Raw genomic sequence first — 15294 nt, forward strand, 5'->3', positions numbered from 1 at the left:
ATTTTTTTGCGCACCAAACCTATGTTACCCACTCAAAAGAGGTGGGGGGACTTGGCCATATATTTTTTAAGCACAAGAAACTAGAAAATCTCAAATTTCTGGGGATTTTCTTTGGGAAGTGAAGAATTGCTCTAGAAAAAAAATGCTTATCCTTGTAGAACGGCTGTTCTTCTCCCTTGATCCTACTTCGCTGTTAAACAAATATTTTGTTCTTTTTGCAAATTGACAAAATGCATTCCAACTGGTAAACAATGGCACAAATTACATTTCATATACGTTCATTTGTTGTCTTGCAGGTAGTGACAATCCAGAAAAGAACCTGTTGGTAAATTGTTCCTATTACATGGGAGAGTCTGTTATGAGCATCCGAAAGGTAAATATTTTTTTTTGTTGAGTTGATAAATGGGGTTCATTTTGCTAGCTCTAAATAACAATATTTGTTATTGATACATGATTGCTTTAAAGGCGGTTCAAATAATAGCTTTGTATTTGTTGTACTAATTATAAAATGTTTGCATTGTGAGGTAATCTGTATTTATAAGCTTGCATAAATTTGTGTTGGTTTTGGAGATATGTTGACTATCTCATTACCAGTGTATCCAATTTTTTTGATATCATTTAAATAGGAGAGGCAAATAATCCTTAAATAAATGGAAGTCTACGGATGGCAATGTGTTGCAATTTGCAGTTATTTGAGATTCGATGAAATGCATCTTGCACAAGGCCATTCTTTACTCTTTACTCTCATATTACCAGAAGCTTCCTAATTATGAACATATTTTTTGCTGTTTCTGCATGTTTTTTGGCATTAGAACATATAGAAGATCGTAGGACTTCCTCCTTGTTCTCTTGTTGGCAGTATCTTGGAGCAAGGGAGCATAGGGAAAAGGCCCTCCTTGTGTTACCAGTTTTTACTTTTTCAATGTGTGAATGAATTGGAAAACCTGATTTAATGCTGTGCTTCACAGAAGTTTTTTGACACTGAATTACTATTTGAACACACGTGCTGGAAATTTTAATCATCATACTCATCATCCCCTCCAAAGAGGAGGAGAGGCCTATAAATAGTCAAAATACAATGATGCGTCTAATGACAAAAGTGCCCCATGTAGTCACATAAACCTACTCCCTCAAGTGAGGGTAAAAACGGAAAAGATAAATAAATCAAATACAACTAAAAGCTCAAAAATAAAGTGGTCCAATCATGGCCGTAGATCTTCGGCCCCTTCTTTGATAAACTTTCCATAGTCAGATATCCTCATCACCAACAATATCATGAAATCTGCCCCAATCATATGCACCAAATAAGGGAATAAATATCTGCAACGAACTGCCTAAAGCATGTGCTGAAATCAGCCTCTTAATCTGGAAGTAATTGTTGCAGCTAACTGTATAAGTATGTGCAAAAATATGCTATTCAATGGGAATTAAATCTTGTAATATGTTTGCAAATAGAGCTTCTGAAGGGAGGAGATCATAGCAATATGTTTCCATATCAGCTTACGATTTGATTTTTAAGTTTTAACACTCCCTCTTTAGAGAGCTTTTGTAAGGTTGTCAATAATTTGTAAATGCGTCAAAGTGTAAAGGAGAGATATAAACCCATTGCCAACTTTCTCCTTCGTGAAATGATGATCAACTTCCACATATTTAGTTTTTTCATGATGAAAAAGATTCTTTGCAATACTTATTGTAGTTTAGTTATGAAAAAGTAATTTGATAGGACTTTCTTTTGAGATAGATAACTTCTCTCAGCTTGGTTATCATCAAGGAGTCAGTGTAGCCAAGTATCTTCCTAAATTTCATGGGCCACAACCATAAATTCAACTTCAACATTACTCTTGACCATAGTAGGTTGCATTTTTTTTTCTCTAAGTCACAATATTTTCCCATATTAATGTACAACCTTTGGTAGATTTGTGCTCAGTCATAGACTTGCCTAATCAGCATCATTTAACACTTAAATGTTTTTCTATGTGGTCCTTTTGAAGAATAATTATTTCCCAGGTTGTTTTTAGATATCTTAAAATTCACATAAGTGCATCCATGTGTTCTTTAGTGGAGCAATTCATGAATTGGTTTATAAGTTTATAGAAAAGAAAACATCAACAAAAGCATGAGTGAGATGAGTTTTCCTATTAGCCTTTTTATCCCTTGTTAAATGTTGGGATCCATGGGAGTATTAATTGGTTTACATTCAAACATCCTAGCTCTTTTAATAGATCATGAATATATTTTTGTTGATTGATAGTGATATCTTTGTGGGATCTAGCAACTCCCATTCCACTTCATGTTTCCCAAATATTTTATTTCAAAATTCTTGGCCTAAATTCTTTGATTCTTGCCATCTCCTTACTGTGTTTCTTGTAAGTTCAATAGCACGTATATAATTAGGATGAATGAATTTCTATCAATACATTTCTTTATAAACAAAGTTTCGTTAGTTGTTATTGAGTGTCACATTAATATTTGACAACTTTAGATAACCTCTCAAACTAGGCTTGAGAAGATTGTTTCAAACCGTAAGAGCTTTCTTAAGTTTGTATTATTTATAAGTAGGGAATTGTGAGTGGAATCCAAGAGGAATTTTCATATATACTTATTAAGAAAGAATTTTTAACATTAAGCGGATATATTGGCCAATTAAGTTTAGTTGCCATGGATAGGAGGACCTTGATGTTGTTGTTAGTAACATGTGCAAATGTCTTTTTGTAATCTCTACCGCACGTATGAGTGTATATTTTGCAACAATGCAGGCTTTGAACTTCTCTATATTCCCGTGGGATTTGTATTTGTTAGTAAATAGTCATCTGTTCCAACAATTTTTGCTATTGAGGGTAAATCCAAGATCTACAATGTTTTATTCTTTTTCAATGCCCAAATTTCTTTTGGATCAATTGCTTTCTATTTAAAAATGTTGATAGCATTTGGCATCATGGAGGGATTCATGAAACTATTTTTGAGTGAGATTGTCAATGAAAGTTTGAAGTTCGGTGAGAGATTAGTATACAGCAACATCAACATTATAAAGCCTTTATCCCACTATGTGGGGTCGGCTACATGAATCCTTTTTTCTCCATTGTGCCCTGTTAAAAGTTAAATTCTCATTTAATCTAATAAAGAAAGGTCATTTCTAATATTTTCTTACCAAGTCTTTTTTAGATCTACTTCCACCCTTCTTAACACAAGTCAAATCTAGTATTATGCAAAATTGTGGATATGATGAGATTAGTATAAGAGATAAATTTATGGATATGTTGGTTTATGCAAGCTCTTAGATTTCTCCCCAAGACAATTTTTTTGTGAGATCATCATAGAAAAAATCACTATTGAGGACTACAATTTTCTTGTTATCTTATGTTGTTTTAGCAGAGGCCAGATTAGGTTCAAACTTCTGGTCATGTTTTTGGTATGTAGGATCAATTTATGGTTGACTCCGTTTGAAATAAGATTAAAGTTTTTGTATTAATATTTTGAGTGGAAGGTAGAGTGTAAAATTGTTTAGGGGGCTTGCAACAACTTCTTTTGAATTGCAAGTAGGATTAGTGATAGGAATTTTATGAAAAATATTCCTTTGGTATGATCTCCCCTTGAATATCTGGTTTAGGAAAGAATCTTTGTTGTTTAAGAAAGATCACATCCATGGTGTTTCAGATCATTTAGTGGTGAGTAGCATTTGCATCTCTCTTGGTTAGACAAGTACCGGACAAAAAATATATATATTTAATAAAAATGGGATTCAGTTTACTTATATTATGGGTAGGCTTTCAAGAGGCCAAAAATGGAGGCTTTAAAGCTGAGAATACAAGAGGAGAGGACATTCTATTTATGAGTTAGCAAAACTTTACCCTAAAAATATTAGTGATGAGGGTGGTGAACATAAGAGACTAGACTACTAGGATATGGTTATTCTTTTAGTTAAATCATTTTGTTGAAGAGTGTCAACAAAGGAGCTCTGATGATTTTTTTTTTTTGGATAAATAATCACTCAAGATTGATCCAAAATATTTTTGAACATTATCGGTCTTCAGTTCTTAAATTTTTTGTGTAGAATTGGGCTTGGATCATGGTATTGAAGTTCACAAAAAAAAATTTCTCGCTTTAAACGAGAATTTGACTTTTAATAGGACACAATGGAGAAAAATGATTCATGTAGCCGACCCCACGTAGTGGGATAAAGGCTTGATATTGTTGTTGTTGTTGTTGTAATAAAATTTCTTTCATCAAGAATATCCATGCAACTCCAATGTGATCATCTATGAAGGAGCTGAACCATCTAGATTTAGACACATTTTTAACTATAAAGCCATAAAGGGTCCTTAGATATCAGAATGAATGAGTGAAAATTGATATAAACTTTAATAAGGTAGATTGGGATAGTGCTGTTGAGTATATTTAGAAAATTAGTTAACTTCACAAGATCTTTAGAAATATTTTTGTCAAGCAAAGGAAACAATATTTTAAGGTACAAAAATATATAGGTGATCTAGATAATAGTGATGTAAAATAAACTAACTATCTTTATTAGAGTTTGAATCAGTTGATGTGATCTTAAGAACATGAAGATATGAAAGAATATTGAGTTTGAGGGGTAGAGTCTTGAGCATACTTCAGCATTCCAAATCGTCTTCCTTGAATTCAAATCTTGAAGAAAACAAAGGTTATGTGAGAATTATAATGCAACGATGATCACAGGCAAGTTTATTTATATATAACTATTTGCAATCTAGATTAGGGGCAAATAAGAATGAGTGGAGTTTTAATCCGTTGGAGATTACAATAGTTCTCATTCCAATAATTTTGGTCATCATTCCGTTGGCAATTTTACAAATATGTCTGTTTTTACAGTTGTCAATGGTTCTTAGAGAGAAATGTCACTGGTTATGTGATCGAGGGCTTCAAAATCAATAATCCACATACCTTATTGAACCTTTTTGCATTATCAGTATAATTGATGACCTGATTGGGCCAGAGAACATGCTCCAATCACATCAGAAGAATGGAGGTTGAGTTGTTCTTCATTCTGTTTCTAACTTAGTAGATTTTTTAGAGCCTTTATTTGTTCCTTGGTCGGTATACTTGGTTCAAGGGAATTAAGCTAGGTGTTGCTACTAGATACATGCATACATGCTGTCATTTACTTTATTTAGTGTGAGGCCTCTAAGTTGACTTCCAATTTTGAGGTTTTTATTAACACTTCCAACATGTTTATGACTTTATGTGATCTGACCTTATGTTTTATAGTAGTCACACTATGGCTTTATTTTGCCTGAAGTCATTTTAGGAAGATTTATATAACTCACAAGCCACAAGAGCCAATCCTTATATAATTGGTAAAGGTTTTGATGGCCCCATCATCACCATCCTTTGAGTTTCCTGCGATTGAATCTCGAAGAAGGTCTCTTTAATAGTAGGCAAAGGTGTTTTTGCCTAAATTTCTTCCTCAAACTTCATCATTAATTTTTTTTAGTTCCATGAGGAACTTAAACACCCATTTTTTTCTTCGATGATTGATTTATATTGTGTTTTATTACCAGGGCACTTCCAATCATGATGCTCTAATAGATCAAGTTATGCCTTTGACGGTTGAAAGAATTGAAATATTGATTAACAAAGAGATCACCTTGAGGAATTTGTGAAGGATTTTTTTTTTTTTTTCAACCGAGAAGAGTTCTGATGTGTTCTCAAACTTAAGCTTCTTTTATAGCTTCTTAAACTCCTTTGTAGGGGAGTAGAGTAAGAATTATTTTCTTATCTCAATAGTCGTGGATTTGATAAGCCATGACATTGCCAAATTATTCTTTGCTTTTTGGAGTTTGTAGTCTGGATCTCCTCTACCTGAGGTTGGGGTTAATCACATGAAGTGGTCATGTTTGCCCCTCTATTTTATATGAACAACATCACTGATTATGGCCATTAAATATAATTGTGGCTATTTACCTTTCAGTGATTGGATTCAACTTCTTGTTAGCTCCATTAGAGGGCTGAGGGATGAAAATGTCTGGATCAGAGTAGACTTAGAAGGTGAAGCATTGCCCTCCAAATTCCTTTACACATTTGGTCATACGAATGGTTAGATTGTTTGCTAGAGCAACCTTTGATATCACAAAGAAAAACAAGGCCTTAATCCATGCATAAAAACTTAGACATATTAACAGGGAAGGAATAATAATTCTTCATTGCTTAATCATCTGAAGACCAGAGCATACATGTCTAACGTTTGGAAAAACGTATAAGGCAATACACTAATTACACAAAAAAACAGGAAATTCACTTGATGCAATTATCAAGATTTATGCCTGAAGAGCTGAGAGCCTTTTTAAGGAAAAAAATAAATATGCAAAAAATTAGACTTTTAAACCGCAGTAGCAGCAGGTCAGTAAAATCTGGAAATCTGCCCCAAACACGTGCACGAAATAAGGGAATAAACAGCTGCAGCAGCCACCTAAAACTTAGGCAGAAATCATTATAATTTCTGTAGCTTGCTGCTTGAAGCATGTGCAAAAATGTCATTCAATGAGTTAAATACTAAAATTTGTTGGCAAATAGAGCTACTAAATTAGGGTAAGAGATCAGGGAAATTATATGTATCAAATCAGCTTTTGATCTGATTTTTAACAAATTTAATGTAAATTTTGCTTCATAGCTTTGAGGTGACTTGAACATTGATGATAAAGCAGAGATAACAGTGGGATTTGTCTGTCTGTTACGGCCGTGGCATCAGAAGCTTACATGAACTTCCAGTGCAGTCATCCATGGCACCGTCTACTTTAAATTAGTTGTTACCTTAACTTATCTTGCATGGCATGGTCTTTGCTTTTACTGTTGACAACTTTAGGGTGTCTTGCGGTTCTAAATCCTTGCATTATGTGCTTATTAATTTTTTTCAACTGAAATTTGAAAATTTTAAAGCAAAAAAAGAAAAATTTGCGGTCTCAGATAGACTTATGGCTGCTTAATTTGAGAAAATTGTGATTTCAATGTTCAGTATTTGAATTTTATGCAGAATATTTTGGTTTATTTCTTCTTCTTTGGTAGCCAGTATTACCATTAGTTTCAAAATGATACACTACCCATGGCCATGAAAAATAATGCGAACACACTCGAATCATATAGTTCCTATTTCTTTTCTTAATTATCATAGAAATTTGGTTAGAAAGGCAATTTTATTTCAACCAAGTATATTATTGTCAACTATTCTAGAATATTTAGCGCGAGGAATTGTGTGACAGGTGCAAAGTTTGCTACTCTCTTTTACTGAACATTTAAAAATATATGCAGGGTTTATTTTTGTACAGATCGTCAGTGGATGACTTGTTGAATGATTCTGATGGCACTGATATAGGTTGCAAGTCTTTAGATAATAACATTGTTGCAAGCACACTTCTTGGAAGTATGCTCATACTTATTCCTGTTACAAGGTAACATAAATTAATCGAACTTCTTATTAATTTGAAATGCATATAACATCATGCATTTATGGCATATTGGAGATTGTGTTACTAAATTTAGAAGGTTTCTTTGAGTTGATTCACTTTTCTTGACTTTTTCTTGCCTATCTGCAGTTTTGTTTTTATATACTTTCACTTTGTTTTTTGTGAAATATCATTAAACAGTTTGAAATATTCTTTGGTGAGCATTGAACTTTTTTAAATTGGGAAAAAGCTACTGCTGCTGATGTTATAGCATCTTCTAAACTGAAATTTATATAGAAATGCTCTTATATTTATGTCTATACATTATTTGAAATTTGATTTGTGGTGATCTCCTTTGACTGAAACTGATTGAAGAAAACTTGAGGAAGAAAAATTCACAAGAGTTAATGAATTGCAAAAAGTTAGGCATGACAAACGTAATGGGAATGATTGAAATATCATACAATAGAAAGATATATAGTAAATCTAACAAAATTCAACTGCACTTTCAACATATTATTAAAATCAAGAAGAGAAATGACGGGGAAGATGTCACAACCCAACTCAATATAACCGGCAAGTAGAATAGGTCATATCATGTTGGGTGGTGGCAGATCTAGTTTTTGAGAATTTTTCAAAAAATTTTCAATAATGAACATACAAAAGAGCTAGTAGTTAACTTCGAATGAACATAATAGAAGATTAATCATAATTTTCTTTTCATTTCAATCATCTTCAAAATGTGTAAACAACAAAATCTTTACGCTAAAGTACATGGCTATAGAGCAGACCAGAACAGAGCAGAGCACAACAGACAATAGTCATGATTTTATAAATTCTATAGACCAAAAAAATACCTGCACAAACTTAGAAGATCAGAAACTAACCTCAACTACTCAACTGGCTCCTTACCCTATCTTTGACCTGAAATAGAATGCAAAATAGGTTTGAGCTAACACAGCTCAGTAGGTCATACACACCAATCTAAATTTTTAAAAATTAACCCATTATGCATATAATGAATTAAAAGCAGTTATTAGCATGCTATTGAATTGATCAGAGTAATGCTAAGAAACAACAGAAATTAAATAGACTTATACTTAATGTAAAATAAATAAGTATTTTATATGTCAAAGCAAAAAGTAAAGAATTCCCTTAGGGCCTTATGCCTCACAATAGAAAAGATCTAGAATTCAGGCCCTTCTGACTCCCAAATGCTTAGTACATTTGATGTTAAGAAATTTAGATCCGTATAACTCCCAGTGTATTCAGTACAACAGGTCTTTCTCCAACATCATAATTCTTTAGAATTGCACATTTTAAGAAAATAAACAAGTGCATGCAAGCGCGCGCGCACACAGATATATATATATATATATATATATATGATTCTCAATGAAATAAATGAAAATAACCAATTTGTAGAAACTCACAAAATGCTTTATGAGCAGCCAACAAATTCAAAGACCGAGGCATAATTTCATAATTTTTAGAATTTCACCAGATTGCCAAGGATTGTTCAGAACACTGTTTTGAAGCTTTCAATGTTCTACAACGTTACTTTCTAATGTCATAATCATTGTCTAATTTGATAGAAATAGCATACTTCTCAATTTATTTGGCGGAAATTTCTGGAGAAAATACCAAAATATTCAGAATACTAGTATCTATAACTTACATAAAGTTACATAGTGAAAGTTTAGCGAATACAAAGTTATCCCCATTTTTATACTACGAAATTATAATTTTAATCAGAAAAATCCCAAAATTTTACATTAACAAAAATTGAGATAGTTAGAATGTAACCTATCGCTATCCGAACAACTTTCTGAATTGAATCGAAGCCAGAAAATGAATTGAAGTCGCTCGAATCAAACTTTCTCTCTATAATTTTTCTCCCTTGCTCTCTCTAAAATGGTAGCTAAGGGGGAATTTTGACAAAATGGGATTTTCACATGGAATTTGATTTTTTTTTTATAAAAATCTGATCTAATGTCATGACGCTCCAGACTGTGGCGTCGTAGTGCACTCTTGACAGAGAACATGGCACCACAATGCCCAATCTGGCGCCACAACATTCCCCAAGTTTCCAAAGTTATGAAAAGCTCAACACCATAGTGCCGCCACCCCAGGGCTGCGACACTCTCAAGGGGAAATTCTTGGTTTTGGTTATCATGTATACAGACCTCTGAGACTCGCTTTAGAACAGATTTCATGCATTTACATGCACAGAGAACACTCATAGACACATGCAGAGAAAAATCTAGAAATTCCCGCACACATAACTTACCGGACCGAATGAGAACATGGGTAAGCACTATTGCAATAGGTATTTGGGAAGAATTCAGCGAAATATAAGCCTCGTTCAAGGAGATGTCCTCTTGTAGAATTTTAAATCTCACATCCGATCAAAGAATTACATTGGAAGGAAAAGGACTAACATCCAAAGAAAAGTTTTTTTTCCACCATTTATTAGCCTTGTGAAACACCAAAACAGCAGAAATAAAAATTCTTCCAAGAATGCCACCGGCATTAGATGGAATCGTAGAAGCTACTGCCTGCCAATTCTTGCTACAGTTCATGGATATGGGCCAAATCAACTGCAGGAAAAAGCCCTATGAATCATATGGGGAGTTGCCAATAAAAATTGGTGCATTAACCATATAAGTCGAAATATCATGCAGAGAAAAAGGCTGCAGAGCAATCGAAGGAACTAGCTGCAAAATAACCACGGTTAAAGCTCCATGAATTTCTACTAACAGTACACCAATCTGCCGTCCTCCTTCCTTGAAGTACAATATGGGCTGAACCCATTTTTTCTGGTATATAGAACAGCCTAAATACCTAAATGTTTTAGTTCTACTAACTGAAGCGACAACCCTATTTGCAGTCCTAAAATTGATTTTTATGATGCTGTACTTTCTTTTTTTAGGATATTCTTGCATTATAACTTTATAAATCTCTCTATATGATCTTTCTTTATTTTGTGAAATTGCAGTGAGGAACATTATTTGTTAGAGACTGTGCAGGCAAGGCTTGCTGTTCATCCTTTGACTGCTCCCGTTCTAGGAAATGACCATAAGGAATTTCGCGGACGTCTTTCGCGGGTATGAACAAAACTTCTGAGGTGTTATGCTGGATAAATTTATTGACAGAAGTCTTAGAAGATTTCTTTGTTTTTTTCTAGCCATTGTTTATCTTCTTTATTTTGTGCCGTTTTGTTCCCAGAAGACATCAACATTTTCGTTCATTATTGAATTTCTTTTAGATTTAATATTTGTCATGGCAGAGCCTGGGTGGTCACATAATAGTTGAAAATTACATAACAATTTATTTTAAAAGTTAAAACCTACAAAATGGCTCATTATATAGCCCATCACACAACACATAAAACTCGCTTAATAGTTGATTTTAAATTTAAAAACAAAGCAAATTTGTTGTTGCAGATCAAATACAACTAGGGGTGTAACCATGTAAGTGAGCTGAACCAGCTCGAGCTCGACTTGTTAACGAGCTCGTGAACTGAGCTTATCGAGCTGTGAGCTCAAACCCGAGCTTGTTTATTAAACGAGCTCAAGTACGAGCTCGTGAGCTCGCGAGCTAGCTCGAATCATATTTTAAATACTTATTATTTTTTATTTAAAATAAAATTAATATATATATATATATATATAATTAATTAATTTAATGTTTCCAAAGCTCAGCTTCCATTTGAAAAAACAACTATAAGTTCAGCCATAGCTTTTAAGGCATTAAAACATGTAGCTTTTAAGGCAAATAAAAAGTTGTAAAGGCTGATTAAATTATAAAGCTTTTATTCTAAACTGTTGCTTCTTTTGCCTGTTCTTCTTCTTTTGCTCGTTCTACTTCCTCCCGGGACCTGCCTTTTCTTTTTTTTTATTAGCAAACTCGCGAGCCCGCCGTTATTGCCACGAGCTGTGCTCGAGCTTGACTCGAGTTCGAGATCGCGAACAAGCTGATGAGTCGAGCTCGACTCGACTCGTTTACACCCTAAATCCAACTACTCTTGCACCATTAAATAGCCTCTAATCTAGTAGACCATAGTGTAATTTACTCATAAGCTTTTTAGTTTTTCTATTTAAATGATTAACTAAATTCCGAATATTAATTTTATTATTTGTATATCACCTGAAAAAATTTAAGTGTTTTAGAAATTATCAATTTCGGCCCCATTACTAAAAATTTCTTGCTCTGCACCTGCTATTTCTCAAAAAATTCTTATATTGATATTGTCTATATATTCATTTTTTTCTCCATGCGAAGGCTGTATTAAGTAAATGGGTAATTTTAGAATTGCGTTCTTCCTCTTCAGTTTTATGAATATATGGATTCCCTGATCTAATCATAAGAATTTTCTATTTTCTTTTGATAGCTTGATATTTGAAAGCTGATATCTTTATTATTTATCTGTATAATTTCGAAATTGTATTTGTTCTGCATGCATATCTTTTCAACCATAGCTAACTATAAATGATTTCTAAAATTGTTGTCTCTACTTAATTGCTTATGAGCTTGTCGAAGTATCTCAATAAAACAATTATGTTGCCCCCAAGTATTTTCAAAAGCAGCTTGTGTTTTCCTTTTTGTTAAACAAAAATGATCCCATTAGCCCCTTAGCTATTGAATTCCACAAAAAGATTTATGTAATCTAAGCTATTTCTGATCAGCTCCATGAGCCTTTTTTATAGGAAACTGATGTGAAACAACCAACAGAATTGCAGGATCTTATTAAGAAATTTGTTTCCGCAATGAAATTATAACATTAATGATTCACTAAGTTAGGATTTTCAGTTTTCGTAGTTATTGATTTGCTTCTAGCATGCGGTTACACGTTAGATTAACAGAGCGATTCGAATAATGAAAACAAAATAGTAAACAAATATGCGATTAACCTTAGAGTTTCCCTCTCGATCATTCTTTGGAAGTAGGTTTAGCGGAGGATAAAAGTAAGCAAGCCCAATGATGCCACGGCAAGACAGAGGATGCCAGAGGTTTTGATCAACGGAAAGTTGGCCGAAGTTGGAGAGACAGGTGGTCGTCCTGCGATCTTCCATGATCCTGTAAGTTGTTGCTCTTCGATGAATATGCTCCACGTATTCTTTGATGGTGCCTTCGGACCCAAATTCGGGATCGAAGAACGGTGATTGAATGATGTCGACTTCCTCTTAAGAATCGTAAACGAATCCGTGATCAACTTCCGGATCCGCCATGCATTCTTGCCGGGAGATGAGGGAGCACCAATGGAGAGAAGAGGGAGAGGAGGTGGTGGTTGGAGGGGATGGTGTTGGGCCGGCTTGAGGAATGGGAGGGGAGCGGCTAGATTGGGGAAGCACTTGGGGGAAATTTAGAAACCTGAAATTAAATTCAGGTTTAAGTGAAATTGGAGGGAATTAATTTGAAATTCAAATTAATCAATTAAAGACTAGGGGAGGCAAGGGAGGAGGGGATAGGGGCTGATTTTGTGGGGGAATTTGGATTAAATTGGGAGGGGAAAAGTCAAAAATCTGAAATTAATTCTCAGATTTTGTGAAGTTGGAGGGAAGGATTTGAATTTGAATTTAAATTCAAATCAAAGGATTAATGGGAGGTGAGGAATTATGGGAGATAATTAGAGAGTCTTGATTGAGGGCAATTAGACAATTGGAGAGAGAGAAGCAAGGGGAAGGGGCTGGCCATGTAGAGGGGGAGAGAGGGACTTTGATATTTAAGTAAGTGGGGCCCATGGGTTAATAAATAAATTCTAATCAAATCTGATTTTAATTTCATATTTGAGTAAATTTAAAATAACTTCCCAATTTGGTTTAATATGAGAGGGAAAAGGGTTTGAATTTCAAAATAGGTTTAAATCCCCTTAATTGACTTTCCTAAATAGAGAAAGACTAATTAGGAAAGTGATTTAATTAAGAGGAATTTGAAATTCAAAATAGGTAGGATCAAAGGGGAGCCGGCGGCATGGTTGGAGGCAAGGGGGGCGGCGGACTGGCAGCCGGCCGTGGGAGCTGGCTGAGCCGCCGGTGGCTTGATCTGCCAGGAGAGGCCGGCGGTGGAACTATGGGGTGGGTGGGGGGATTGGGAGGGAGTGAAGTTTCGGTTAGGTAGGGAAGAGGAAAATTGGTGTAGGGGAAAGGGAAAATCTAGAGCTACCAACCTCAAGCACCACCTCCACTAGAACTCACAAAGAGATCCACAAGTACCACCTCCTCAAGAACTCACAAAGATATCTTGAGAAATTTCACAAACTCACAAAGAGATCAACAAGAGAAAATTTCATTCATCAAACATTAGAAAATAATACAAAGGCTAGGCCTTTATATATAGGCTTCCAAAGTACAAAATGTAAAAGACACAAATGCCCTCAGGCTACAACATGACACAAATCCCTCGTAGTCATAGGGGTACAAATGGAAAACTGAAAATTAAATAAAAAAACTATGAATCGTAGTCGTCGATCTACGATCCTGCCGATGTCGAAATGTACGGTGGATGCTCTCATCAGAAACACTCAACCTCAACAGTGAAAACGGCTGTTTTTAGAGAAAAACAACAATAACATAGCAGAAAAATTAAAAAAAAAAAACAGTAGAAACAATAAAAAATCTGAGGGAAAACACTTGAAATTCACTTGTAGAAGAAGAAAAACAACAAGATACAATTGATCATCTATTCGAGAGGATGATCTTCCTCTCTCAAATCTATAGATGCCGCTAGAGCCCAAAAGAAAATCTAAACCTAAGAAATCTCAAATTTCAGCCAAATTCAAGATGCCCTAATTCTAGGAAAACAAACTATTTAATGCATACAATTCAAAAAGAATTCTCTAAACAAACCCTACTTAGAAATTTCCCTCCAAACTCCCTTTAAAAACCTTCCTAAACAACTCGTAGATGAACTGAGCGGTCGGCTCCTGCGTACAAGAGGCAGAACTCTCCGCCAGTTTCGCGTAAGCCGGTCCCATCGGACCGGCAGACCCGTCTAACACTTTTCTTTTCCAGCCATACATGTTTATCTCTTAATTGTATGATTTCCAATGATTAGACGTGTAATTAATCCTTGTGATGATTCAGGCCGGAGTTCCAACCATGCTTGATGGAGATATGCTCCTCCAATTCCTGGAGTTAACTTTACTGGAACAGGAAGCTGTGCTCTCTCTCCCTCTCCTTGAGAACACAGATGCTTCTTCTACCTCTGATTCTTCTGATTCATATCAACCTCTCTGTCCGAATCAGGTCATTCAGATACTGGAGAGAATCCATCATGCTTCCACTTGAGGGCTCGACATTATTCTTCACATCACCATTTTTAAAGCTTCAGATTCAAACCAGAGCTAAATTTGTTGCTGCTGCTATGCCTCAATGGTTTATTTATCATTCACTTGATGAATGCTTGTTTCTGATGTAAATTACTATAAGCATCATAATGCATTATAGAGTTATGTTAGCATCCATTGTATGATTCGAGAAGAGAAGCATTGAATTGGTGGATTTTTTTAATGAATTTATGCCAAATTTTTATGTTAAAACCAGATGCATTTTTCACATGTTGGTATGTTTATGCACGTGATCATGGACGTAAACGAGTTGAATATCTGCCTAATTTAATTGAGCTCGTTCATTCTTATTGAGCTTGAGCTCATCAAATTTGGTTCATTAAAAAAATTTAGGCTCGAGTTCGTTTGGAAAGCTTGAGTTTGATTCAATTGTGGAGCTTGATTTTTTTGTTTTGACTTATAATTTTATTTTTTTTAAATTACTTTTAATATACAAATAAAATAATTTAAAAAGTCAAAATATATTATATAATATTGATTTAAAATTAATAGTTAATCATATTTTAAGTTAATCAAGCAAATGGATGAGCT

At 34.5% G+C, this 15294-nt stretch overlaps 1 protein-coding gene across 4 annotated transcripts in view; it reads left to right on the plus strand.

Moving 5' to 3' along the window:
* LOC110095453 (splicing factor 3B subunit 3) overlaps positions 1-14958 on the plus strand; it is a 53010-nt gene extending 38052 nt beyond the window's left edge. For all 4 annotated transcript variants that reach the window (XM_020820995.2, XM_028693837.1, XM_020820996.2 and 1 more), the window contains 4 exons: positions 297-373; positions 7282-7421; positions 10414-10522; positions 14501-14958. In XM_020820995.2, coding sequence (XP_020676654.1) covers positions 297-373; positions 7282-7421; positions 10414-10522; positions 14501-14704 — 530 coding nt within the window. In that variant the 3' untranslated portion in view covers positions 14705-14958. The remainder of the gene's footprint in view (positions 1-296; positions 374-7281; positions 7422-10413; positions 10523-14500) is intronic.
* The last annotated feature ends 336 nt before the right edge of the window (positions 14959-15294 follow it).

The sequence above is a fragment of the Dendrobium catenatum genome, unplaced genomic scaffold (assembly GCF_001605985.2).
Source record: "Dendrobium catenatum unplaced genomic scaffold, ASM160598v2 fragScaff_scaffold_370, whole genome shotgun sequence".
Taxonomy (NCBI): domain Eukaryota; kingdom Viridiplantae; phylum Streptophyta; class Magnoliopsida; order Asparagales; family Orchidaceae; genus Dendrobium; species Dendrobium catenatum.